Source organism: Gambusia affinis, linkage group LG04 (assembly GCF_019740435.1).
Source record: "Gambusia affinis linkage group LG04, SWU_Gaff_1.0, whole genome shotgun sequence".
In the NCBI taxonomy this organism is placed as follows: domain Eukaryota; kingdom Metazoa; phylum Chordata; class Actinopteri; order Cyprinodontiformes; family Poeciliidae; genus Gambusia; species Gambusia affinis.
Window position 1 is genome coordinate 1,199,149 of NC_057871.1, and position 27,621 is coordinate 1,226,769.

At 41.3% G+C, this 27,621-nt stretch overlaps 1 protein-coding gene across 6 annotated transcripts in view; it reads left to right on the forward strand.

Annotated features, from left to right (window-relative positions):
• LOC122829502 (VPS10 domain-containing receptor SorCS1) overlaps positions 1-25,423 on the forward strand; it is a 140,389-nt gene extending 114,966 nt beyond the window's left edge. Inside the window, exons 15-28 of one of the 6 annotated variants that reach the window (XM_044114097.1) lie at positions 1,832-1,949; positions 3,554-3,687; positions 6,776-6,889; positions 7,623-7,794; positions 9,215-9,401; positions 9,950-10,083; positions 11,173-11,299; positions 12,252-12,364; positions 14,291-14,425; positions 17,935-18,034; positions 18,431-18,536; positions 18,933-19,090; positions 19,187-19,242; positions 21,437-25,423. In XM_044114097.1, coding sequence (XP_043970032.1) covers positions 1,832-1,949; positions 3,554-3,687; positions 6,776-6,889; positions 7,623-7,794; positions 9,215-9,401; positions 9,950-10,083; positions 11,173-11,299; positions 12,252-12,364; positions 14,291-14,425; positions 17,935-18,034; positions 18,431-18,536; positions 18,933-19,090; positions 19,187-19,215 — 1,627 coding nt within the window. In that variant the 3' untranslated portion in view covers positions 19,216-19,242; positions 21,437-25,423. Of the gene's footprint in view, positions 1-1,831; positions 1,950-3,553; positions 3,688-6,775; positions 6,890-7,622; positions 7,795-9,214; positions 9,402-9,949; positions 10,084-11,172; positions 11,300-12,251; positions 12,365-14,290; positions 14,426-17,934; positions 18,035-18,195; positions 18,281-18,430; positions 18,537-18,932; positions 19,091-19,186; positions 19,243-21,436 lie in introns of those variants that run through there. The other 5 variants (XR_006370380.1, XR_006370378.1, XR_006370379.1 and 2 more) reach the window with 5 other exon arrangements.
• Positions 25,424-27,621: the final 2,198 nt, after the last annotated feature.

Below are 27,621 nucleotides of genomic sequence, written 5' to 3' on the forward strand. Positions count from 1 at the left end.
CACGAAAACAGCAAAGAAAGTTTAGTTTTGAAAACTTTTAACAGCATTAGAAATCGGGCAGAGCGGTGAGAACGAATCGGTTGCCCTCAGAGAGCAGAGATATGAAGATTCCCTCCACATTTATTATTAGAATGGCCACGAGCCGCGGAGCATTCATATGACGCGGCACCGCCCTGTTATTGCAGCGGAGAGTGGGGCCCGTGGGGCCCGTTACTAAAGGGTCTCCATGGGCACATCAATGTTTCATGACACCTGCCATTAATGACAGAGTGACGGCGGCGGCGGCGGCGCTCGGCAGGAGAGTGATGGACGCAGCAGGAGGAAGGAGAGCAGAAAGGCAGGATGACAGCGGTCTGAGGACAAACACACCACGTCTGTTTCTGTTTGGCAGGAGTTTGAAGTTTTGTAAAGACAATGCAGAGACTGAGAACAAGTCCTGAAACATTAATCCTCCTGGCCATCAGTTTTCATAAGACCATCATGCACCGCTTTCTTATCAATTTGTACTAATTTCTGCAGTAAGTGCCTGTCATGGTCGGATGCCTCCAGCGCTAATTGACAGATTGTGATTAATATGTTGCTATATGGTCTCACACACACACACACACACACACACACACACACACACACACACACACACACAGTCACTTGATTCAGCTGGAGATGGAATATTCTCCTAGCCAGTTTAATAACCTTGAATTGTATTTGGAATCTGGTCAGAGAAGAACCAGAGAATTTATTCTTGTTAACGTTCATAATAAAGATAGATTAGTCGTCATTTTGTCTTATTTTTGTTTGGTTTGTATTTTCTGATTTGAGCAAAGTGACAACAAACAAATGTGAAAGCAGGGAAGCGTGTCTGGTCCGGAAGAGGTCGTCTATCTGCAGGGTTTTCTTTCTGCATGAGGATCTCATTTGTATTTGAAGCAGAATGTTTTCTTCAGTCCTGCTGTGCAGAAACCAAAGGAAATCGAAAAGCTCTTTTAACCGAGCTTGTCTGGAAAAAGAACAACTCTTTATCACTCCTCTTTTCTCCTAGATTTTTTTTCTTTTGTCTCGTACAAATATTAGGCTACAAATCTTACAAACTTATGCTATGTTTTCCAAAACTTTATTCTAGCAGCCTCTTCAAACTGCAAGAAAACGTCCCTGTTCTCTTCCCAACTCATCACAAAGGAAGTTGGAAAATATCTTTCAGTGTAAAATCATAGGAGCTTTTACCACAAAAAAACAATTACAAAATAGTCTAAACTCTAATTGAAGTCATTTAAATACATGCACCCCAGTAGCTGGTTGTCTTTGTAAATGAGAAGGCATGATGGGTGGAATAAAAGCTCAAACCATTTTACAGTTATCAAACATTGGAAGCCACAATTTTGAAAATAATTTTGTACTAGTTATTAATTTTGACTTTAAAACCAGATTTTGCAGTGTCAGAATGCTTTGTGTGATTATAGTGAGTAGAAAAGGAAAATGGGTTGGAATCCCACTGCATTCACCAACGAGTTATGGTTAAAAACATCCACATTCTGACTAACATCGTTTTTATAACTTCTTCTAAATACGATGGAGTTTACTCAAAATCTGTCTCAAATTTATCAGGATGTTAAATAAGAGAAAATTGATATTTCTGTTTGGACCACGGATCAATACGTCTTTGATATATTAAATGTGTAGTCAACCTTTTTCTGCAGATTTTGATCACTAAATCGGGTCTTGGCTGGTCTGAATCTGTTTTGTGGTGCAGAGTTCTGCTGTCTCATCTTTAACAGCTCGTTCCATCAATCTCCATCCCTCACTTGATTTTTTTCTTTACATAACTTGTTTCCAGGATCTTCGGGCACTTCAGTCATCGCTCTGAGTGGCAGCTGGTGAAAATAGATTTCAGGTCCATCTTCAACAGGAGATGCACGGAGGCGGACTACCAGACGTGGCACCTACACAACCAGGTATCATGGCTGCCAGACCCAAATAAGAGAGATGTGATTTCTGCCCAGTGCTCTGAATGTCAAAGTGAAGAAATTCAATGAAGCGACGGTAAACGGCAGGAGTAACTAACGGGTTCTGGAAGCACTTTCTGTTTCTAATTATCCCAGTGTGATCAGAGTGAATAACTATTCAAACTCTGCTCTTTACTTTACAGTTACTCATTATGTTTTTCTTAAATTTAGATTTAAAACAGAAAAAAATACATTTCTTTATTGGAGGGTGAAATGGGCTGATAGCCACTGACATGCATTTATTAAAAAGAAAGAAATAAAATAAATCCTGGGGAACCCACCTCTCTGGGCCCAGAGCTGCTGCCTTCCTAAGATCTGCTCCAGTCAGTAAGTAGCATGGTGGTGGCACCATCATGCTATGGGGATGCTTTTGTTTAACAGCACTTTGTTTTCAAATCAATCAAACTTGAAACTCAGGGAGTTTTGGAAGAACAGGAAGAATTGATCCAATCCAACTTTCCTGCTTATGTTACTGTAATAACAGAAAAAATACAGAAAAAAAAATCTGTATTTTTCATAATTCACTCAAAAACCAGAGTCAAAACTAGAAATTAGCATTTCTTGCATAGATTTTCCCAGAGGAGCTTGCAGCAGACTGGAGGCTTCGGACTTCAACTGGGGAATTTCCTGGTGGATGAAAAGTTTCTACTGACTCTGGTTTTGGTTCCACGATTCATTTTAGATTTTCTGTGATGGTTTTGCTAATGAAAAACCATCATTTTTCCATCAGCACAACCTGAACCAAACAAAAAGATCAGGCTTGAACTAAAGCAACTATTGGCCAAAACATTCACTGCCAGGAAATGGGATGGATTAGCATAAATACATCAATCTGGTTGGTTCTAATAAATAAATACAGGTGCATAGTTAAAACTGTCATAACTTTAAGCTTATTAAAGTATCTCCATCCTGCTGAACATCCAGGACTCTTAAAGAGGATTAAGGTTGGTTTTTTATCACCTTTCTAAAGATGTGGACCCTGACCCGTCCCGCTCTGTTTCTTCAACCTGGCCACCGAGCCACACACTCAGAGCAAGCCTTTATTCACAGCCCGCTTCTGTAAACGGCTCAGACACCCATATGTTCAGGGCGAGGTAATGATCAAACCAGGAAGCATGGAAGATGACAAGATTCTGGGCCAATTATGGAGCCAGACTGGCTGAGAGCCGAGAGAAAACAAACAGAGGAAGAACTAGAGAAGTTTCAGCTTCTCATTTTCAGAACCTGGAAGTCTATTTGTGATACAATCAGGTTTCTTTGACATCTCACTACTGACACCTGCTGCCTGGAGGCGGGATGTCGAGGGAAACCGGAGCTCAGGTCATTTTTTAGTCCTCAGCTGATTCAGTAAATCTAAAAATGTTTGGCAGATTAAGGTTCATTTTCAGATTATATTAATATTAGTGAATAAGTTTAAAATGGAACCCCAGTAGGATTGCAGTTGCAGACAATGTTGGTGTATTTCTGTTTGCATCGTTTAAATCATTTCCTCCTAGTTTTTAATGAATGTTGGTGTGATTTTCCTGTGATCTGTTTTCTGATCTGCTCGGCAGGGTGAGCCGTGTCTGATGGGCGTGAAGAGAATCTACCGGAAGCTGAAGCCGACCTCCAGGTGCGTCATGGGAAAGACGTACTCCGTGGCGATGACCTTGGCTCCCTGCGACTGCACGGAGGCGGACTTCGAGTGGTCAGTGCTGACCTCAGTTCATCCCCTAATAATCTGACAACCTTTCCTTATTCTCAATGCACCTTTTATTTTGTTATCTTTGGATTTTGTTTCCTACATTTCTGTCCAATTTCATGTTAGTGATCTCAGCCAGAACACAAACAGCTTCAAATGGATCTGAGAAAAATCCCACATCAAAAAATAAGTACATTTGTATGTTTTAGACACTTTTAGTGTTTGATGAGTAAGTTTATAATTAAACAAAGAATAAAATACTTTATTTTTAAAAGGAACAGATTATTGGTCCACTATTCAGTTATTAATTTCATAGGGATGCATAGCAGCACATCATAAATACATATTTTCTCTCACTCTGACCAATCAAAGCCTGGGGGCGGAGCTAATCCTGCTGAGGGTTTTATAATCCGGCTAAAGTTTGCTTCACTAACCAATCAGATGCCTGGGTTGAAAAGAGTCAGTTTATTAATTCATCCACCATGGACAGGTCACCAGTCCTTCACAAGCCAACACACACACACACACACACACACACACACACACACACACACACACACACACACACACACACACACACACACACACACACACACACACACACACATGCAAAGACGATTTAGAAAAAAACTACAAAAACTTAATATCAGAATAAATGGAAGCAAAATTTCCTAATTTTTTACTTATTATTGAGGAGCTAAAATGCTAAAAACATATTTTCTCTAGAAATAACAAACCAATAAATATTTGCTCAATATTTTCCATAATCATTTCCATCACAGGCCTTCTGGCAGTCCTCCTCTAAATGCTTATGAAATAATATTTAATGTAAGAAATACTGGAAAAAATACTTTCACAAAAAATGACAACTAAATATCCAGGTTTACAGATGTGAGCTTTAAATCTGTAGATCTAGATTATTTCAGTACTACTTACTTTTTCTTTTTCACTTCATTTTCACAGAAAAGATTTTAGGCTGAGAAACTGAAAAAATCTTCCCTGCATTTCTTCTTCAACATGGTTGAGATCAAAACATTTAAATGAGAATGGATTCTGCTTTTACAGTTCAGTTTGAGACTTTTCAGTCATCAGTCTGTTTCCTGCTGTCCACAGTTCAACCCAGAGGACATTTTATGTCCCCACACACTTTATGAACCCTTTAAGAACAGCACCGATCTGATGTTTCTGAAGGATCAGGGATCCTCTTCCTCTTCCTGTTGCTCATCATGACAGTTGATCTGCAGATTATCTTATTTGAAGGTCCAGTTCTAAACTGGGAAAAGTTTCAGAATACCGACCAAAAAACCTTTATGTATTGACATGATTATGATCTAGTTGATGTTCCAGTTCCACTCATCTCTGTGAAAACCAACGTGAAACGTCCATTATCTGAACCTCAGGGTTCTGTTCTGGGTTCTGTTCAGGGTTCTGTTCAGGGTTCTGTTTTCAGGGTTCTGTTTTCAGGGTTCTGTTTTCAGGGTTCTGTTTTCAGGGTTCTGTTCTGGGTTCTGTTCAGGGTTCTGTTCAGGGTTCTGTTCAGGGACAGTGGACAGATGGCTGATCCATCCGGGTCCTGGAGTTCTGCCCTCACATCTAAAATGTTCTGGATTGATTCCTCTCATGATGAATTTTGATATTGTTTCATGTTTTACACTTTGTGCCTATTTATTCTGAATTTCTGTAGATTTTACAATAATGTTCCACCTCCATCACCAGTCAAACACTGAATGTCTCTGTGGATAAACGAGGTTTGGAAACGTGTGAAACACCTTCTGCAGTTATTGACGAAGAGATTTCTGTCTCAGTTTGGCTCCCTGTAAGAAAACAGGATCAGGGGATAAATAGTTTCCATCCTGCAGATTAGAAATGCATATCAGCCTTGGCACATCCTCACCGTGTTTCGCTAATGTGTGAATATTTCTGCATTTGTGTGTGAGAGAGAAAAAGTGGAGGAGCCAACGTGTTTTTCACTCTCAGACATTTTATTGATTCTGTTTTAATGTTTGCCATCGCTCACGTCTTGAAGGACAAAGTGTTCAGAGATAAAACGATCCTTCACAGACATTTTTGCAGCAGTGACTCTTAATGTCAGGAAGATGTCGGTTTATCTGCATCCAGATGAAAACTGCTTTCTCTCACTATTTAATTGCATTCATTTTTTTCATGCTTTGGTCCCAAATCTGCAGGCCTCTGGAGGAGGCAGCTCCTGCAATGAGCTTCATCAGAACCATAAATCACAGCGCCTAATAGCTTTCATTAACAATCACAACACTTCTGCATCTGTGTGCATGTCGCTCTAATTGGGGCAATTTGTCCCCATCAGTTTGGGGACACAGAGCTGCTCTGCCTTTTAATTTGTAGCACAAACACCTAATAGGCTGGTATCTGCAGTCCAAACTCAGAGGGGGTTCCTCACCATCACTGATGTCACAGCAACAAAGTTCAGCATCGAGTTTATGATCCATCACAAACAGCAGCCTCTTATATTGACACATTTTCTTAATGACATTTAGTTAATCGCAGTTCACAGGTTTCCATTCCAGAACACGTTCAGGCTTGGACTTTGACTAGGCCGGTGCACCTACTGGATTTATTTCCAGTCGTTCTGTTGTAGATTTGCTGCTGCGTTTGGAGTTCAGACAAGGCTTCAGAATATGATGGGACACACAGGGGTTCATGGTTCACTCAGTGGTTGCTAGGTGACCAGGTTCTGTGCCTTTAAGAGCAGCACCAATCATCACCTTCCACCTGCATGCCAGCTGGTGATGAAGTTGCTCAAAAGAATTAGCTGGGCAGCTACGTAGCGAGGGTTTACAATCAGCCTATTGCCTTCCCGGTTCTGTGACTCAAACTCAACTGAACACGATGAAGATGTAATTCTGATGTTTGCTTTGCAGGAAAATCTCACTATTATTAGATTACTCTATGAGTTCTTCTTTGGTGAAATCTCTTGCGTATTTTGAAAATGTCCTAATAGGATTAAAATAATTTGTACAATAAGTTTTACTAGAATGCAAACTTCACCATAACTCTAACAACGATTTCAGATCCCCGTTGTTTCTGATTGGATCACCGTCTCTTGGTTTCATTGCAGTGATTATGGCTACGAAAGGCGGACTGATGGGAAGTGCAGCCCGGCCTTCTGGTTCCATCCGTCCTCCATGTCCCGCAGCTGCACCACGGGAATGACTTTTCTCAACAGCACGGGGTGAACAAGACGGGATGGGAGCAGGACGAGCGTCAGATCAGAACCAGGAAGTTAATTAGTTAGTTAATGAGAACATCACAGCTAAAGAGTTGAAAAACTTTTTAACAGAATTTTATCTGAAGCCCCAAATAGAGTGAATATCTAAACCACCGTGTCAAATTGGAGTCCTGAAGGGTTTTGTCCTGCAACTTTAGACGTACCTGGTTCGACACACACAGTCTAAACGACTGGATTGCATCCTCAGCATGTTGTCAGGTTCTGCAGTAGTGTAGTAATTATTTGGATCAGGTGTGCTAAAGCAGAGAAACATCAGGACATCGGTTTACTGATTGATGTCTGTAAAACAAGGAAAACTGAGTGTTCAACATGATGATTCATATCAACACAGAACCTGTTCTGCTGATGGCGCCTGAAAGTGTTGCAGAACAGCAGCTACAAGGACAGCAGAGGAGGAAAAGTGTCTGCAGCAAAAAAGTTTGTTTGTAACTAAAGCAAACAGCCAGAAGGACAAACTGTAGTAAACAGAACATGTTGGCAGGAAAAGGAGACAAAAAGGAAACAGAATGAAGGAAAACCAGCTGAGGTGAAGTTTAATAAATAATCATAGTGAATTCTGTGTGATGACAGGAAGACAGACTCTTATCTCAACAGGGTTTGAACAGAACCACATAGAGATGCATGTTGTTGTTTCCATGTGTACATGGTCAGATGGTGTCTGTCCCCCCACCCTCAGCTACAGGAAGGTGGTGTCCAATAACTGCACAGCAGGAGTGATAGCAGAGTACACGGCCCGGCGGCAGCACTGCCCCATCCAGGCTCCCAAAGGCCTCCACCTGGTCACCAGCGAGGGCCGGCTGACCGCCACGCTGGGCGCCAACGTCACCTTCCTGGTGTTCCTGGAGGAGGTGAGCGCGTTCCCAGTCACACCAGCTGCTGAGTCATTTCATTCAGCAGGGGAAGGAATTTAAATAAACCTTTTACAATTATAAAATCAATCTGTGAACGTCAGCCGCGGTGCCCACTGCTTCAACACATCCAAGGAAATGTTCCTGGCTCAGCCGTTTCTATGGAGACCAGAACTCTTTGGTCGAACTGAAACGCTGTTATTTTCACACTTGGTGTCCATTCGTTTTGTTCGTGTTCTGGTTCAGAACAAAGAATCGACCCAAACGTTTCAAAAGAGAAGAGTGAATTTATTACTGCCAATCAAAGAGCTTCCAGCTCCAAATCATCAGAGAGAGAGAGAGAGAGAGAGAGCTGCAGAGTGAAAAGTTTATTTTTCTAACTGAAGTTTAGAGAATCAGATTAATCGGAAACTCCAGTCAAGTAAAGCACCAACATTAATTAATCACTTGGGTTTTTAAACTCAAAGGTCCAGAGTGAGTGGTGCTGCTTCAACGTTACTTAAAAGGAAATTTCACAAAGTAAAAATGAAATCCAACAGTTCAGTTATCCAGTCCAATTCTTCCAGAAAGAGTTGAACTTTCGTTTGTTGCTCAGGAGAGAATCAGAAAACATTTATTCACTTAGATTTGGTCCTTTGTTCTCTGAACACTGAGCGTGTTTTACTGGATGGAAAGAGTAACTTTGTTGAACAAAAAATAAATCTTATTCTTTGTTTAAACTAAAGAAATCAAGTTATTGGCTTACATTGAGTAGAACCTGTAATTTCATAAAGATTAAAAACATTTTTTTATAATCATAGGTGAAGTTCAGAAATCAGTTTTGGGTTCAGTTCAAATGAACTCTGAAATGACAAACCTTCAGTGAACAGAAAAAGCCTGGAGTGAAAAGTCCAGCAGAAAACTGTCAAACACAGCAGCATTAATTTTCCAGTTTCTTCCATTTCAAATGGAATCCAGTGTGAACACAGCATTACATCTGCACTGCTTTCTTTGCTGGAATAGTGATTATTATATATTATATTTCCACACTTTCCTTCACTTTTCTTCACATTGAAACATGTATGATGTTTCTTAGCATCGTTCATCCATAAAGTAACATTTGGATTTATGTAGAGCTGTTTCAATGTTTCTTAGTTTTAAAGGTACATTTCACTAAATCATTGTAAACACTAAGATGTACCGAAACAACATGAAAGTTAGTAAATCCAGTTGGTTAAGAGTTTTACATGTGATCTTGAGTTTGAGAAATGTTATAATTTCCCATAATTCTGGACATTTCTCAAAGGTCCACCAGTCAGTCCTACAGGGTCTGTATTTAAAGCCAAGTAAATCCAGTCTGTCTGCAGCCACCAGATGTGTTTTTATGGTGAGGAAAACATGAAGTCCTGCAGATTAAACCTGAAGAGTTTGTCCTGTGCAGGGAGACGGAGCGAGGACCAGCGTCACGGTGGATTTTGGAGATGGTCACGCTCTGACGTACTCCAACGTGAGCTCCATCGAGGACGGCATCAAGCACATCTACAAATCCGTGGGAATCTACCGGGTGACGGCCACCGGGGAGAACAGCCTGGGTTCTGAGACCGCCACGCTCTTCCTGCACGTCACATGTGAGTTTTTATTAAAAAATAACAACAATAACACAAAAACCTCTGCTTTCATTCACGGAGGACTGTCCTCCATTTTTCTAATCTTCCTCTTTTTCCCACTGTTTATCACCTTGTGTGGAATTGCTGCTGTCACTTCACCGCGTTCGGGGCTTTATCTCCTCAGAACCCGTCCAGAATCGAACAAACAAACACAGATAGAACAAACCTCATTACGCTTCCTCTCAAGTCAGCAGCTGCCTCGTATGGATGAGGCCTGACAACCTCTGCTCCGTAGCAGATGTAAAAGGAAGTGACTTACTGATCAGGGAGCCCTCCGCCCGCCGCCGATCTGCCAGCCGTGTGTGACAGCCACTCTGACAGAGGCACTGCAGACCCCAGAGGGCAGCAGGGGAAAACAACCCACAGATGGCAGCTTTTGGTTCAGATGCAGCAGAGAATTCTGGGCTAATTTCTTCTCTTCATTTGAGCTAATAAAGTTGTTAGTGAGTTTTTGCATGTAGCAGCAGAGCGTGGAGTTCACTCTGTGATGCATGTGTGTGTCTGAGCAGGTCAGCTGGAGCATATCCATCTCTCTGCTCCCTTTGTGGCGGTGAGGAACAAGGAAGTGAACCTGACCGCCGTTCTGCATCCCAGCCAAGTGGGAACGGTCACCTACATCTGGTGGATCGGAAATAACACCGAGGTACGGTGAAGGCGCTCCCGCTGCTTCTCTCTGTGTCCGTTTGCAATTAAGAAGTAGGTTGCTGACTCTGTTGTTCCGTGCAGCTATATTTGTTGGCGCCGGCTGCAGAAAATCGAGGCCTTGTTAATCAGCGCTGATAACAGTTGCAGAATGTGCTGATGAACCATAAGCTTAAAGTGTCTCGATTGCTAAGTTATGGAGAATCTTACAGCCATCTGCATCCAGAGCGGAGTGGAGGTCCACTCAGCAGCAGGAGTTCTTTGACCCATTTTAACATCCTGATGGCTTCAACTAGCAGCGAGTTCTCAGGAGCATCTTCTGGGTGTGTAAACTGTGGTATCGGCTCATCTTCAAAAACAATAAAACTCCATAGTGAATGTTGTAACCAGAAGCTTAAAGACACCATGGAGGTCAGTTAGAACTACCAAAATGATTTCTATTTGATTAATACCACAATAACGAGGGAGGGGACAAATCACACCAGTATAGAAGTGATGGGAATGTCCATCCATCACATCATTCAGGAAAGAGACAAATTCCTGGAGGTGAACCAGAAGTGGATGCACATCATGTCCTGAAGGCAGAACATTAACTTCCATTAAGAGAGGGGTCTCAAACTCCAGTCCTGTAGGGCCGCAGTCCTCAAACCTTTAGATGAGTCTCTGCTGCAGCATCTGAACAGAACAATCAGGTCATTAAGGTTCTGGAGAACCGATCCACTCCAGGAGGAGGTCATTGAACCGTTTCATTCCAATGTTTTGTACCATTAATAACTGAAATCATTTGAAAATTTAATTTTGTGTTTAGAAGAGAAATCTCTGGTCAAACAGTTTGTGCATTAAGTAATCCAGAACCAGAACCTGTCTGTCCGGCCCGCTCCGGCTGTCTGGCTCTCTGCTGTGTGAAAGTGTTTGTGTTGGGATGAGGGCAGCCTGAAGGATGAACAGAGACGGTTCTGATGTCAGTCCGTCCTGCTGGGCTTCCTTACAGAACCGTCTGCTGATGTCCGACTCTCAGGGGAACTGACTGGCTCTGTGTGTGTGTGTGTGTGTGTGTGGGTGTGTGTGTGTGTGTGTGTGTGTTCTCCAGCAGCCTGTTATCACCCTGGAGGGAAGCGTGGCGTGTACGTTCTCCAGGGAAGGGATCAATACAGTCACGGTGCAGGTGTCTGCTGGGAACGCCATCCTGCAGGACAGGAAAACTATCGCTGTCCACGGTGAGTTGAGACTCTGAACAAGCTAACAAGAAGTCACAACAACAGGCTGCCTTTCTGTCAGCAGGAGGCGCCACCACAAACTGCCACGGCTTTCCTTACCATGAGAGCCACTGATCTGCAGGCTTCACTGATTACAGTGGAAACAGTTTAATGTCTGATAAAAAGCAGGAATGCATCGCTGCCCTTCCTCACCTGTTGCTTCGCACGCTGCTATGCTAGCTGGCTAGCTGGCTAACTCAGGGCTCCTTTGCTTTTCGCTCATTTACAAGAAAGAGAGTCTAGAAATATTTCTGGCTACAAATAGTAAAGTCATAGCATGAACACTAAGATCTTAAGATAAAACTAAAAAGTTTTCCTCTCTACATGTATGCTCTGAATCAGAGAATTCATCTGCCGAATTTCTCTAAGTTAAAAAGTTTTTTGACCAATTTAAATAATAAATTGAACTTGATAACTGTGACCAACTGAAGTCAATGTAGAATTGGACTAAATTGACTTTTTATTGTAGTTTTATTAAAATGAATTTTTTCTTTATTTTACCAAGGAAAACAGTTGAGAACAAATTCTAATTTTCAACATCAAATTTCTCAGGAAGCATCAGAACAAAAGAATAACATAAAACAGTCAAAATATACGACAATGTTCATATTGACTATTTGCTCATAATCCATCTGTTTTTAAAAGCACTTTGAACAAGTAGTATGGATTTTACTGAGGTAAAGTCGATTTCTGGGTTTTGATTGAAATACAGATAATTGTAATTAATTTCTAAAATCTTTGTGTCAAGTCCCACCACTGGTTCTGACAGTTTTCTGTATCATTGTGTCTGTGACACCAAGACCTGAATTTAAAAGAAAAAACGATGATTTCCTCTAGTAAAATGTTACTTCATGAGGAGCTGAAGCTACAAACCGTCAGTGAAAAATCCTCACGTTGTGTTTGCTTCGTGCAGAATATTTCCGATCCCACCTGCTGGCCTTCTCCTCCAACCTGGACGAACACAACCCGGACGTGGCCGAGTGGAGGCAGGATGTGAGCCGGGTGATCCGGAACGCTCTGATCCAGGTGAAACTCGCTCTCTAAGCTGCTGCTCAGCTCCTTACAGGTTTGACTTTCACCATGATTAATGGTCAGAAGCAGAACTGGGAAGGTGAAGTAATACTGGAGCAGGTGAACACTGAGAGTTCAGGACCGGACCGAATAAACATCAGAACTCCTGGTCCTGCGGTGACCTGGAGAGACGCTGCCAGAGGAGACAAACACCAACTGTCAGGTGGAAGAAATGATTCCAGCTCACTCGGCTTTCAGAGACGGAGTCGGACTCATTAACCGGTTCTTGACACTTCCTCAGGATTCCGATATATTTCCGATTCTTCGGAAGCAGCTCTTTGCCTCTTGCATCATCCTTTCACGCTTTTTTGATCCTGCAAAATCAAAATTGATTCCAGAAATACATCCGCCTCTCCAATCTTCACTGAGCACGCCTGGCTTGTTATTTCTTTCTGACATGATTATTTTTTATGGTTTTTTTTATTTTTATTCCCGGTGACAACCTCAGCCTGGAAGGCGGAACGCAGCGAGAGGAAAAACTGAGATGAAAATCTGATTTGATGACTTTCTGTTGAGTGATCACTGAGGCTGTGGAAGAAGGAGCAGTGGAACATTTCCTCATCTCTTTATTGATTTAGTTTACACTGATATAAAAGGAGAGTTACTCATTTTGTGTCCCTTGCTCACGTTCACAAAGCTGTTTGATTTAAAATCACCCAGTTACCTTCATCCTTACTGGTAACACTGGAAAAAATCTTACAAATAAATCCACATTGAGAAATGATTGTTTTCACTAAATAATTACAAACCTCACTTCTGATTACCCCTTCTGTGAATCCTTTGAACAACCTTCATTCTTACTCTGTGGATCCTGCCGGGTGTTTTGGATATTTATCCTGCTACAAGATCCAGCTTCATTTTTCCATTTTCAGACGTTTTATTTCAAGTTTCCTGGCGTCTTTAAGGGAGTGTCTAAATTCAGGGGCTGCATCCTTCCAGGTTCAAAGGCTCCACAAGTTTCAATTTTCTCCTTTTTTCCACATTTAAAGGACGAGTGTGGAGCATCCTTCTCTGCCTGCTCAATCCTAAGATTCACTGCCATCCGCCATTTTTAGAGCAATGGTGGATGAAGTGGCAGTTGTTGTACAGTTTTAAATATGTCTGTTTAAATCTGGCAGTAAGTTAAAAGCTAAAGCTGTTGTGTTGTTTGAGATCCATTTTTACCTTCGTGTGTTCCTGATCTTATTTTGAACCGTTAGCTGTTAACATTTTAGATTTGTCCACCAGATGGCGCTATGTACTTTTTTTCTCTTTCAAAATCTGCAAAAACATTTTGCTTCTTTGGCTGGTTCCCACAAGTAAAAAACAGAAATCATAAGTAGGTGACATTATTGATGTCTGTGTCTAAAAATGGGACCCTTTGCATGTTGTAATTAATAAATGTATATTTTGTTTCATTATATTTTAGGATGTGTCGTTTCATGTGCTTGCAGCAGATTTTATGAAGACATTTTGTCTCATCTTTACACAATGATTTAAATATGTGCTTCCAATCACTGATTCATCTCAGGTTGCTGATCAAAATGTATTTTATAACCAACATAACAATAGTTCAACCTGCTTCCTGAACTGCATGCCTCATTAAAAGCCTTCAGTTCTCATAAACTCTCATTTTCTGCTCCGTCTCCCTCAGAACATTTCTTATTATTTCAGTAAATAACTGAAAACTAAAGCAGTTTTAAAAAATTCTGATGTCTAAAAATAGATCTAAAACATTTCCAGCAGTTTTTGGGGCACAGACATCTTGTTTAATAACAGGAACAGTTAAGTCATGATTTCACAGGGTGGTTTCTGACGGAGGTCGGGTCCATCTGATGAAGCCCAGCGGGTTTTAAACTGAGGTTCTGATCTGAGCAGCTCCTGTCTCTCGTGTCCTTGCAGGCGACAGGCGTACGGGAGGACCTGCTCCTGGTCACCGTCCTGCCAGGTTTACCAACAGCAGCCGAGTTTTTCCTGCTGCCTGACAAGCAGCTCACCGAGGGGAAAGCAGAGAAGAGCTCGGCTCATTTAGATCAGGTGAGGCAGCAGCGTCGTCCTCCAGCCTCTGAGTGGGAGGATGGATGTCACCTTGTTATCCTCGCTCTAACTTTAACACAACACACGGCTGCGGATCGTCTGTTCCTGCTTTGTGACTCATTGAGTGTCTTTTCATAGCAGCTGCTTGTCCTGTAATGGCTCCTGAAAATTTAAACCTGCAGCTTCAAGTTCCTATTCCCCACCAGCAGATGTCACTATTAATCTGCTGGAGAATTTTATTTTTTCTAGGAGTCTAATTTTGGAAAATGCTTGAAGAATAGACTAATCAATAAGCCTGACAAGTATTATGAGTGAAAGGACTGACTTTTAAACTTACATGATGTCGGGGGGAGCAGAGGAAGAAATGTTCAGCATCAATCGACATGAAGCAGAGCTGCTCGCTCTAACCTAACGGATGATGATCGATGTAAATGCCGGGAAGAATCCATGGATAGAAATCCTCCATCTTTCTCCTTCTTCCTCCCTCCTGCTTGATCTTCTGGAAAGTTCCACCTCCTTCCAGGCCGGCCATAAATCTTTATTCAAGGCCGGCGTCCTTAAAGTGCGGAGTTGGCTCCGCTTGTTAGAATGTAAAACAGATTTCACTGACCCTGGTATGCAAACGGTGAGAAAGTAATTAGTCAAAACAGAGACTAAATTTAAACAGCACAAAGGGGAGCATGAAGCAGTACAGGAATTACTCATATCACAATTAATTTAGCAAATGAGGCAGATAAGATAAATGAAGTCTCTGCAGCAGAGAGAGAGGAAGTGTTTGCTTTAATTATGCAGCTCCTTATTAGCTTCTTTTATGAATATGATTTAAAAGCAACAACATTTCATTTGTAGATTGTGTAGGAGCTCCGTGAAGAGGTCTGTCTGTGTGGATCAGCTGGGATGGTTCTCCAGTTTAGCTCCGGGTCGCAGTAATCTTCCCAGGGTGGATCCCAGTTCATCTGTCTGAAGCAGAGATCAAGCTGCCTGCGTTGCATCATGAATCATGGAGGAAGAGGTCCTGCAGGCAAAGACTCTTACAGAAACAGGAACTGTGTTGACATGTGTGGGCGGGTCAGAGCCGCTCTGATGAGGCTCCGTATTTAAAGTGCATTCAGCGTTATGATAGTTTCAGAGGCTGCAGGAACTTTCTCCAGGTCAGAGCTGATAAACGTTGTGCTGCACGTTTTTATTTCACGTTTTTATCCACTTCATTTGACCTTCTCAGAAAAAAAACAGATTTGTGGAGACTGTTTTCAGCTGAAGGTTGTTTTCATAAACACTGCATGAGTCAGTACTTCAGCATCAACAGGTGAATTTCTTATGGGACTGGATGGAAATTAGCATCCTGATAAATCCAGAGTATTTACTACAATTTCTGCACATCCATTCATTTGCCTCATTCCATTCAATCAAATACATTAAAAAATGTAAATGCATAAGTCCAATAATAATCACTTTGTATTATTAGTGTTGCTCTAATAATACAAAGTGATTATTATTGGACTTATAGTGTATTTACTTTCTAATTTTCTAATATTTTTTGACCACTGGGGACATTTAACGGTGATTTCAGTTTCTTGGCCTTTGAATTATTGATTTGTATACTAACACCATTGAGCCTCTTGAGCATTTCTCCCTAAAAAATAAATAAAAAATATGATTTTCACACAGAGAATTTTCAGACCTGAACATATAACATAAAATAATGAGTTAGCAGCAAAAGTAATGTTGATGTGAAAAACCAATTGTCATTTTCAGGGATTCTGGAAGTCTCTGGAGGGGTATGAATACTTCTGAGCTCCATTTTAAGGAGACAGACTGAGAAACATTTTGATCCTGATTCAGTAGAATATTGTAAATTTTACACCCTTCGTCCTGATTTACGCTCCCTATTGAGGATTAGCACATCCAACGTATTTGCTTCAGAAATGGATCCCCAGTGTAGAACCTCCTAACTAGTGTTTGAATCCTCTAGTAGACGTGCCATGATAAGAAAAAGTCTCACAGGAGATTTAGCTCCAATAAACTGATTCCTACTGAGCTGTTTGATGAAAACTCTGCATTTCTCCTGCAAACGTTAAACTTACAGAAAGTGGAAAACAGAGGTCAGTTCTTTAAGTTTCTTGGTATTGGAGCGTTTCTGATGCCATGGGTTTTACTGTAATTTCAACAAGCCCAACTTGTTTCCATATGAAGTTTGAAATGTTAATGTGTAGAAATACTGAAATGTAGATAAGAAATGTGTGTTGAACTTTTGATTTAGTTTCAAACTGGAATGAAAACAGTCAGTCAGACTAGCTGAGCCTTTCCATCCATCCTAACAGCTTTTTCAACATTTTCACACATTATTAGTTTCCTTTTTCTCCAACCTGTTTTTATCTCTCACTTCTCAGTCAGATTTTGCATCTGGTGTTATGGGAGCTAAAATCCTATTTTCCTGTCAGTCAGGCTGTGTTATCGTTGGTATTTCTCATTGATTCATCTAAATAAATGGGAACATATTGTCTCTTAGCGACAGAGCGCTGGTTACAAAGAGCCTACAGATCACACTTCAATGCAGAGATCTGTGGTTTGTGACGATACAACACTTCATCAACTGAATTGAAGCTACTTTATGTACAGTGTGTGAAACTGCATCCATCTACTGCTGTGATGAAAACAATGTAAATGCTTGTTTTAGACAACATGCTGGGTGATGATATGTCCTTTCATCTAGAATTGTACAAATTGTATGTCAGGTATTGCAGGGACACAAACAATATGATCACATCTCTGTGGAGAGATTCAAACTTCTCAACATTTCAGTCGCCTGTTGACATCCGACTGAATCCTAATGGACCCGTAAAACCTCTGAACCTCCTACACCTTCAACTATTTCACTTAAATTACCATGAGCCTTCACAAAAATGCTCTAAAAATATATCAACGTTTGTGGTTGAAACAAAACAAAAAAAAACCTTGCTACAGATCAAAGGGGTGTGAATACTTTAGCAGTAACACTGCGGTGCAAGTTGGGCTGAAAAAAGAGCTGGTTGATAAAACGTTAAAGAAAGGCTGATATAAACCTTAAATATACAAAGATGTCTGGAACCTGCTGAAGTTTTCACTGAGGATATAAAAAATTGTTTTTGTTTATTTGTTCTTTTGTATTTATTTTTCATGGCTTGTTCTTTAAATAGCATTATTCAATATGACAAAGGAGAGATTTTGAGAATTTGTATTTCAATACCTATTGTATTTATTTGACATCAGTAAAAGAATATTTTCATATTTGTTCAGAGAGATGTTAAAAGTTGTTCTGCCTCTTTTATCCAAAACGGTTGTTTAACTTTTAAAAGTAAATCTTTAAAATCAAACATAATGTGATTCCTTCAGATCTCATTTAGGACCAACGGACACTAAAGACCGACAAAAATGACTATTTGTTTTATCTGGTGACAAATCGACCGATATGAAACATTATATTGTGACAGGTGTGTTTCCACAGCAGGTCATGTGTTTTCTGTCGCCAGCTCTCTGACCTCCTGCTGAACGCCTTGAATCAGAACCTGGTCCAGTTCACGCTGCGGCCGGGGGTCCAGGTCACCGTGTACGCCGCTCACCTGTCGGCAGGTAAGGCCGCCGTCCGCCTGCTCACTATGTACCTTCAGCACAAACATGAAGCATGTGGCCAGGCTCAGCGGACAGTCAGGTTTATATTTCATATTGTTATTGCCCCACCCCCTCTCGACTAATAACTCCACCCCTGTGTCTGATTGGCTCCCACCATGTAGCTACACAGAGACATTCAGAGACGTATGTGTGCCTCTTCCTTTTGGGGATGCTGCTACTGTCCTAAAGGGGCTTTTAAGCTAAAGAGTAAGAGAAGTCCATATATTAAACCGATTCATCACTTGGGTCTCATTTCTGTTCACTGCTCGTTGCATGAGGCAGCAGGCTGCTAATACACCTCCTCTAACTCTGCTGTGTTGTTCTCACGCTGCGGTGGCTGTCTCCCTGTCTCTGCAGCGCCCCTGGTGGACACCAGCGAGAACCACAGTGGCTCCGCCATGCTAATGCTGCTCTCTGTAGTGGTTGCGGGTTTAGCTGTGTTTGTCATCTACAAATTTAAGAGGTAAAGTTTTCCTGAAGCTCGACACACAAACGGCTGACAGCTGCTCATCAGGTCATCACTCACAAAAACAAATGTCAGTCAGCCTTCAGCTGCTTTCAGGATGAAGGCCTTTAAATGCAGGCGGCTGACCTTTCTGAAATGTTAAACCGTGTTTCCTTACTGAGGTGGCGTTCAGAGAGAAAGTCATGTGAAGGGTCATGAAGATTAATAGACCAGCAGAAGCAAAATGAAACATTTATTAGCCTTAACAGTTTTTATATCTGCTGAATCCCGTCCACACGCTGGTTGACATGGAGCAAACATTCAGTTAAAGGTTGCTAAACCCAGTCCGATCCCTCGTGTTCGTGGTAGTTTCCTCTGTCTTTCCGTCTGCCTCACTGTAAATCTTTCCTCAAGGAAGATCCCAGGCCTCAACGTCTATGCGCAGATGCAGAACGACAAAGAACCAGAAATGATGAGTCCAGCCAATCCCTCAGAGGCCACGCCCAGCTCACCGCAGGACTTGGTGCCTTCTCTGGAGATTCTGGACACCGAGTTGAACTCGCGGCCCATCGGTGAGTGACCTCTGACCTCATCCCAGCCTCCCGTCTCGTCTCACGGCTGTTTCGCCCCATCCTGTGGCTCATCCTGTGCTTTCTGTCGTTTCTCAGTGAAGTGGTCCAGACTGCAGGAGAAGTAGACATAAACAGATCAGTGGCTGTTAGTGGTACGGTCAACACGCTGTCCTCTCCTCTCTGAACGGGTCAACATCACAACCTCACATTAATACGGAACCATATAAGTGCCAACACTTCTTATTAAACACTTTGCTTTCTGTAAAATCACAAAATTAATTTTGAAAACACTAAATTACTATTTATTTATGTGTTTGATTATTTTAATTTCAACTTTTGGTTCTTGGATTTACAAGATTTATTCAACTTTGTCTTTTTCTGACTTTTATTTTTTAACGACATTTTAATGTATTCAAATTTTTATTTAGTTTTATTTATCGTTAATCAATGCATTATTTGCTTTTATTACAACTTTTGAGTCACACTTTTTTCTTTTGCTGCCTTCCTGTTATTCCATACTTCTGATTTCTAAAACCAAATTCAATTCAATTCCAAAACACTTTATTTATCCCAATGGGAAATGAAACACTGACATAATTCAGATCACTCTATTATTTCCAAACAATCATTATGGATGGTGTCGCTGTGGGCAGGAAGGATCTCCAGTAGCAGTCAGTCTTCAAACAAATTGGAAGAGGCCTCTGACTGAAGACCTTTGTTGCATGACAGTCTCATAATTGTCATAAAGTGCCAACAATCTGATCTACAGGCAGCAGATCATATTTTGAGATGCTAATCATCGGCTGGAAACACAAAAATATGGTTATACATCATATAAACTGTCTGATCATAAAAGGAGCAAAGATCCTTCCTGATGCACAACATCTACATCCAGAGGGAGTAATTATCCAAACATTCAACACCAAAACCAGAAAAACGTCACAGAGCTGCTCCACCATCAGCCGCTCAGTTCTGGAAACGTCTGTCCTCCTGTTCAGAGAAGGTCCAGCGTTGAGTTGATCTGACGGACAGAGTACCTGCAGAACTTTAATGTTTTGGGCTTTAAAAGGAGCATAACATGCCTCATTTCAGATTTCATGCCTCATCTGTCTGAGTTTGTTCTGAGTTCTCATCCATCAGTTCTTCCTGTGAAGAGTTGATTGTATCTCTGAGATTCAGTCATGACCATCATTTCTGGTCGACACAAAATGTTGCATGTTTTATCTTCAGTTAAACATGCAACATCTTCAGCCATTAGTTCACATAATTCTGCAGAGTAAAAACAAAAACTCTCTTCACTCTGTTTTAGCCCAAACTGATTCAGCTCAGTTCATCTCAGGCTTCTTCTGAAAATTTGTGACATCCACAGAAAACCTTCTTCTGTTTCACTGCAAATGTAAGAAGAGTCATTGTGCTCAAGCTGTCCCACTTCAGCTCCATCAGAACCAGGACATGGATCCAAACTGCAGCGTTTGTCTCGGAGTAAATGACCAGCTGTGATGTGGTTTTGATGTTGTCTGAATTTCTTCTTCTTCTCTGACTGGCCTTTCAGACCATGCTGACAGGACTGTGGATGATGACTCTCAGTTTTAGGCTTCATCTTAACGTACCTTTTGTGTTCAGTTTGGGTTTAACTCTCACATTTCCCACCAAAACATTTTCCTCTCTGGGAAACAGAACCTGTCTGTTCCTGAGCGTCATGATGCTTTATATGCATGAAGACAACAGAAGAACATGATCACTTCTGGTGTCTGGAAATTCACTCCTACTGATGAACCGGACCTGTGGAGGTCCACAGTTCTCTTCCTCATATTTAACTGGATTTCTGTTGAATTTATGGATTTAGAGGAAGCATTTAGTTGGAGGTCTTACCTCAAACATATCTGATGTCTGCCAACAGCTTTTCAACTAGCATCTTGGAAATATTTAACCAAAAACTTAACTTTTAATTTTGTGGAAATATTTTGAAGTCATGTTCCACAGAACAGTCCAACCTGCAACGCAGCACAAATCTGCTGTGATGGAAGCAAAGTTATGAAAGACTAAGATTATTACTAGAATATTACTGAAAAGTTAATTTATTCCTGTAACTTCATGGTAAATGAATCTGATTATCGATTCTTTTTCCACAAGGTTGGATGTTTGCAAGGAAGTATTTCTGTTAATTTGTATATTTTTATTATCTACAGATCACGAAAACACATTTAAAATTAGAAGATTACCCCAGACCACAAAAACATTTTATTTATGAGACGTTAAGACCTGCTTAGCGGTCATCATTGTTGACCAATGAGCCTGTATGTGGTGATATTGATCTGTGCTCTGTCTGCTCTGCTCTCCCCTCAGGATGTATGAAACCTCATGTACATGTGAAATTCTCCACAGAACTTCCCACATTCATCGTCTGAACTCTGGACTGGACTGAAACCTCCAGCTGCCATCTTGGATTTGATCTTACTTTTGTTTGGATTTTGCGTTTGGATCACGATGGTTTGGAGCTTTACACCTGTGCATGTTGGAGCCGGACGACATCCTGCTGGAAGCAGAAGAAACTGTGTACAGGTTTTATTTTCTTCTCGTTTCTCCTTCATGTTTTAAAAGAAACATGTTCAGACTTGAGTTTGTTTCTGAGTGAGGAGGATCGCCAGCATGAACGAAACGAAGGCTTGGGGTTTTCTCACATCCTGGATCAGTTTGCTGTTTTCTGATGCAAACAGCAAACAGTGTATTATTTATTCATATAAAATGCTTTCATGAAGTACGATATGGAAGTGAGTGAAACATTTATTTTGTAAATCATGAATGTCTATGTTAGAACTTTGTGTATTTTAATAACAAATGTACTAAAAATATGACTCGTCTATTTCAAAGCTTTTGATCTATTGTCCTCAAAAAGCTGATTTATGGCACAAAGCAGGTTTTCTACTGAAATATTCTGCTTTTCTTTTGGTTTTTACAACAACTTTGAGTTGTCAGGATTCATTTAAGCCTTCATGTTTGTTGCCTCTGCTAATATTGACGACACCTGCCAGTTTGTAAAAAGCTCCGTGCTCCATAACCTCCTTCCCACAGCCGGCCCCCAGCCATCAGCAGAGCTTTCAGGAGCAAAGATAAAGCCGTGTGTGCGGATGGCATCCAGGCTGCCGGTGGTCCTGGAATGACCGCAGGAGGCCAAGTGGAGCTTATCGAGACGCGCGGAGAAAAGTGGGACCTGCAATGAGATCCAGCTGCGTTACAGGAGAAATCAAAGAGCGTGGCAGCTGGAAAACACAGAGACAGATGGAAGTAAGACGAAGCATTAAGAGCGTTCCAGTGGGCAGAATGAGAGGAGGGCGACTGCTTGAATACTTAATGTGGCCTGTCGAGCTCAAGGCCCACTAGGGTTGGTGACACATCTGGGTTAATGTTGTGACCCGCTGCAGCGAGGCGGCCGTCTTCATCCCGGCTCATTAGGACATGCTGCAGGAGCGCAGCGGCAGAAGTGGAGCGCAGCAGCTGCAGCTGCAGGGCGGAGCGGCGGAGCGGTGCGGCGCGGCTGGCTTGGACCAGACACAAGGAAATGCCTGATTGATGCTTTCACAGCTTCTGAGGCAACGCAGCCGGACCTGGTCAGAAGATTTTTAAATGAATGTTGGATCCAAACAGAGCTTTTCCATGTATCACACCTCGGAAAAGTATTCAGACCCTGGAAATCTCTTTATTTTCTCACATTACAAACACAACAGTCAGTATTTTATTCCAAGTCTTTGTGATGGATCAACATCACAGTGAATGGATGAAATAGTTTCTTGGTTCATGGAGGATTTCTAAAAGTTTCCTCACCTGCAGACACTTTCTGGCAGATTAGTTTAAAACTCCATCAGATTGAATGAAAAGCTTTTGAGAACATCTATTTAAAACACCGAGCTTTGACTAGGCCTTTTTAACACCTAGATATTCTTTGCCTTTGGCTGCACGTTTGGGGTCAAAGACCTGCTGGAAGAATCTCCTCCCCAGTCTGAAGTCTTTCTCCAGCATTGATACTTCCTGTATTTTCCTGGGTTTTGATCCGGTTTGTCTTCTCATGTCTCCTGGTTCTGCTGATGAAAGCCTCCCCAGAGTATGATACTGCCACCTCCATGTTTCCTGGTGGGGATGTTCATGGAGATGTTCCTTTTGTATGTTGACCAGAACGTTTTGCACATCACCTCCTTCCATGTTCACCATGTCTCCATCATGTCTGGTGAACTGAAAGCAGAACTTTTTCTGGCTTTATTTTTCCATAAAAGTCTGATTAGTGGAGCGTTCCTCTTACAGTTGTCCAGGTTCTCCCACCTGAGCCTCTTATCCCTGCACATCCTCCAGAGTTATCTTCTCTAATAAATGCCCGGTCCAGTTAAGACTGGATCACTCTAATTAGGTGGCGTCTGAAGGGAGTTTTTTAGAGTTAAATAGTTTTCCATCCATTTCTCATGCATTACTTTGTGTTGGTCTGTTTCATAAAGTCTCGATAAGACGTCTGTGTTTGTAACACCGACATGTTAACATGTTGACATGTCGCGGTGTGACGTTTCAAAGTGCTGTAGAAGAAGAACAGTGAAGGAAGTTTCAGCTGTTTCTGGTTCCCATCAGTGAGGGCTTGGAGACAATTGGCCAGACCTTCAGGAAATGTGCTGAACTGCTGTTGAGAGAACAGGAAGTTGCTCTGGATTTGGATAAACTAGGTTCTAATCTGGGACCGTTATCTAAAAGTCAGAAAAAATTACTTTGGTTATCCTAAAATATTGGATTTAACTTCTGGTTCAAAAGTAGAAGTATGAAGTCACTGAGGTCAGTCTGGATGTTTTGACCAACAGATGTGGAAAATATCACTTGATTTTTATTTTCTTGTAGAAAAACGAGTTCATTACTTGAGGTTGGGATTTGTTTTGTGGGCTCCTGCTGTGGAAATAAGATTAAAACTGATGGAAGAGCTTTTACTCTTTAAACGCTGGACCAACATGGATCTGTGTCCCGATGTTTCAGATTAAACAGATATTGTTTCTATTCAGCATTATTCATAGCTCTTTGCTCACATATGTGGTTTAAATGTATTAACTTATTCTTATATATATATATATATATATATATATATATATATATATATAACCTTGTTTGAATATAAATTCAAACTAAACAAAGTTGATTTAATGCTTGTGGCCAATTTTTCTGCTGTTTGTTTTTTCTAAGGCTTTTACCTGTTGATTCAGATCTGATCATAAATATTTTCTATTTAAATATTTCCCACAGTTAACTCCCACTTAAATCTCTAAATTCTCAAAAGGTTCTAATAATAATATTTGAATTATTCCTCCAGTTTTGGTGTCTTGGGCCCTCTCTTTCCACTGATTGACGTGTTTCTGTCTCACAGTCATCGACACCTTAACTCCACCGTTCCACCGTTCTATGGACCTGTAGCGTTAAGGTTAGGAACCAGGACCGGGCCGGTTTGGGTTGGTCGTATTGGACAAACTGTCCAACTGAGCCGAACCGCAGCGGCCCGTGTTGCACTGCTCAGTGGAAACGAGGCATTGTGAAAATAATGGAAGAGTGGAAGCTGTAAAAATGTGACCCTCTGTAAAACAAACTGATGATGGAAGAGTGGAAGCTGTGAAAATGTGACCCTCTGTAAAACAAACTGATGCCAATGCAACATTTAACGCTGATTTCATCTTTCATACTTTAGACTTTAATTTTAGGCTCGGTTTATTTCCTTGCTTTGTTTTTTTATCTGAGGTTCCAGGACCAGGTCTGTCTTGTGTTTCAGTCATTTATTTTTTGGTGGAAAAAGAAAATTAGAACAAAATAACATTTTACTTCCTTGCAGTTCATTTCATTTTATGACCAACTTTTGTAAAGTAGGGATGTAAAAAGTATTGAGATCTGCTTGGCCTGTCTTTGTTTTAAACTGAACCATCCTGTCAGTCTGGAGCAGCGGGGCAAAGCAGAAAAGTCTGAATCCAAACCAGAAGAAAGCTCTGCTTGGAGATTTAAACCTGGATCTGTTCAGACGTCTGAAGTCTGTCCTGCTTCCTGGTTCAGCTGGGCTGGGATGTGTGAACGCTGTGGGAAACATCACGGAGCTTTAGACCGAACCCTCACCATCTCCTCCTTGCAGAATTAGCAAGATTATTATTTTTGTAGAGAAATATGAATAATAATCCAAAAAATAAAGTTTTATTACTGTACAGCTTTTGTATGAGAACAGACGGTAAGATGTTCAAGTGTTTCTGTTTGACCTCAACTGTGCTGTGTGTAATTGTTTAATGCATTTACAATCATATTTATTAAATGGAAAGAAGTCTGTTAACTGTTCCTGTGTTTTTTTGTGAATTTTGTTTTTATGATTTTCTGTCTTGGTGGTAAAAACTTTAATGTTGTTCCAGTCAGAGTGAAATCATGAGCTTCATGTTCTAATGCAGCTGCTTTTCACTTTCATAACTAGTGTCCACCAGAAACAGTTTTGTTTTTATTGCATCATTTTTCATCATAATTTAAAATCTGAAACTTACCAAACTATCCCAAAGTTTCCAATTAGCATACACTGCAGTGCCAGTTTATATCACCAGGTGGCAGACTTGTCATTTAGATGGTTTCAATTAGAATGAAGAGACCAATTAAATTCCATGTTCAGTCAGAACTGGTTTTTTCTCATCACGCTGTTCATGTGTTAAAGTAACAAAACCAAGATGGCGCCAACAACTGACCAACAGACGGAGGCGGCCACTGAGCTTTGAGTGTGACAGAATATCAGCAGCAGTTTGCATCGGAGACAGAGTGGAAGATTTACAGAAAGTCATTGAAGCCACATCAGCCAGCGCTGCGGTGTGAACAGAACCCAGGATGCCACTCAACTCCTGGGTCATTTAGTGGAGCTGAGAGGCGCCTGAGAGTCACGTCTGACCATTTGAAACGTCAAGGACAGCGCTATGCATCAGCCACTGCTGACACCCAGCCCAGGCTGTAAATCCATCACTCTTTTTTTTTATTCTATAATTGCATTATTTGCTCTTATTTAAACTTCATGTTTTCTCTGTAATTTGTCTCTACAGAAGCTACTTCTGGTCTGGCCTTCTGATTGGCTGAGGTTCCTTCTATTGAGATAACGCTGACAACAACTAAACGTTTTCCTTCTGCTGCTGTTAACGTTTTACTTTTTATTAACGTAGAAAGTACTGTTGGATCCGTTCTGCTGTTTCCTTCTGTCTCTGCTCGGTTTGCTCAAACATCCAGTCAGTCATGGAAAACAGCTGCTGGTTCCGGTTCTGGTTCTGGTTCTGCAGGAGGTTTCTTCCTGTTAAAGAAGAGTTTTTCCTCTCCACTGTCGCTACATGAATGCTCGGTATGAGAGATGATTGGAAAGTCAAAGACACAATGCCAGAGCCTGTCGCCCCCTGCTGGTCCAGGAGGAGCGAACTCTTGAAGTTCTGTTGTGTTTCCTTAGATAGAAACATTTTAAGCTAATTTGAATAATGAAGTGAAGTTAATGCAAAAAGCCAACTACATCGCATGCTTCTGAATAAAATCCACAGCTCCATAAACCTTTTGGGTTTCCAGTAAATATCACCTGAAGGCCAAATATCCTTCACTTTGTGTGAGTGCTGCATGAATGGAGTCTTTATCAAAACTCTAGTAGAAACGTAGAGAAACGTCAGATGGAAGGAGACAGGTATGATCTTAATGAAGAAACCTCTGGTGTCGAGATGGGACAGAACCACATGGAAAGGTTCTGGAAAAGGTTCCAGATCTGGAAGACAAAGTTGCATCCAGCTGGAAGGAACAGATGATGGATGAACATAAAAGAAAAACTCCACGTGCTTCAGCCCTCATAGAGTTTAATGTTGGTTGGAAATGCCAAACAGAAGATTTCTTCTTTAGAGTTTGTAAATATTTGTATTTTCTTCCAAATTTTTCAGGAGACTCTAAGCTGTTATAAGGCTGGAGAAAATAAGATGGTTGTGAATTTCCAGCCCATCCCTCCACTGCTCTGCTGAGTGTTTCAAGCCGGTTTGTTAAGATGAGGGGATGCTGCTGAAATTAGGGAAGAGCAACTGAGAGGGAGTCATTAAAGATGAAGATGCTAATTTCAGCTGGGATGTAACCTTAACAAGTACCAGAGCACAGTATAATGATGCTGAAACGAGTGATAGTGCATAAAGGATGGGGGTAATTATAGCTGGCTCTTTTACTCTTATTTATGCAGCTCCTGGAATCGCTGCTCTCTGAGCAGCAGTCATGCTAATGACGCTGACTGTAGAGAACGGTTAAAGTAGCAGAACGGTGGTGCTACTGTACAAAACATGTTTTAGAATAAGATCAGAATAACAACGACAAGAGAGTGAGTCAGCAGAAAACCATGATGGCCGTCCAGGGAGGCAGCAGCCTGTTGCTGCTATAAGGGTGGAGGAGGTGGAGGGAAAGCACACCGCCTGTCAGAGGCTCATACGCACCATGCAGAAAAAACGCTTAGCAAGAGTTCAGTCCCATGTCCAGGCTGGTTCTGCTGATACTTC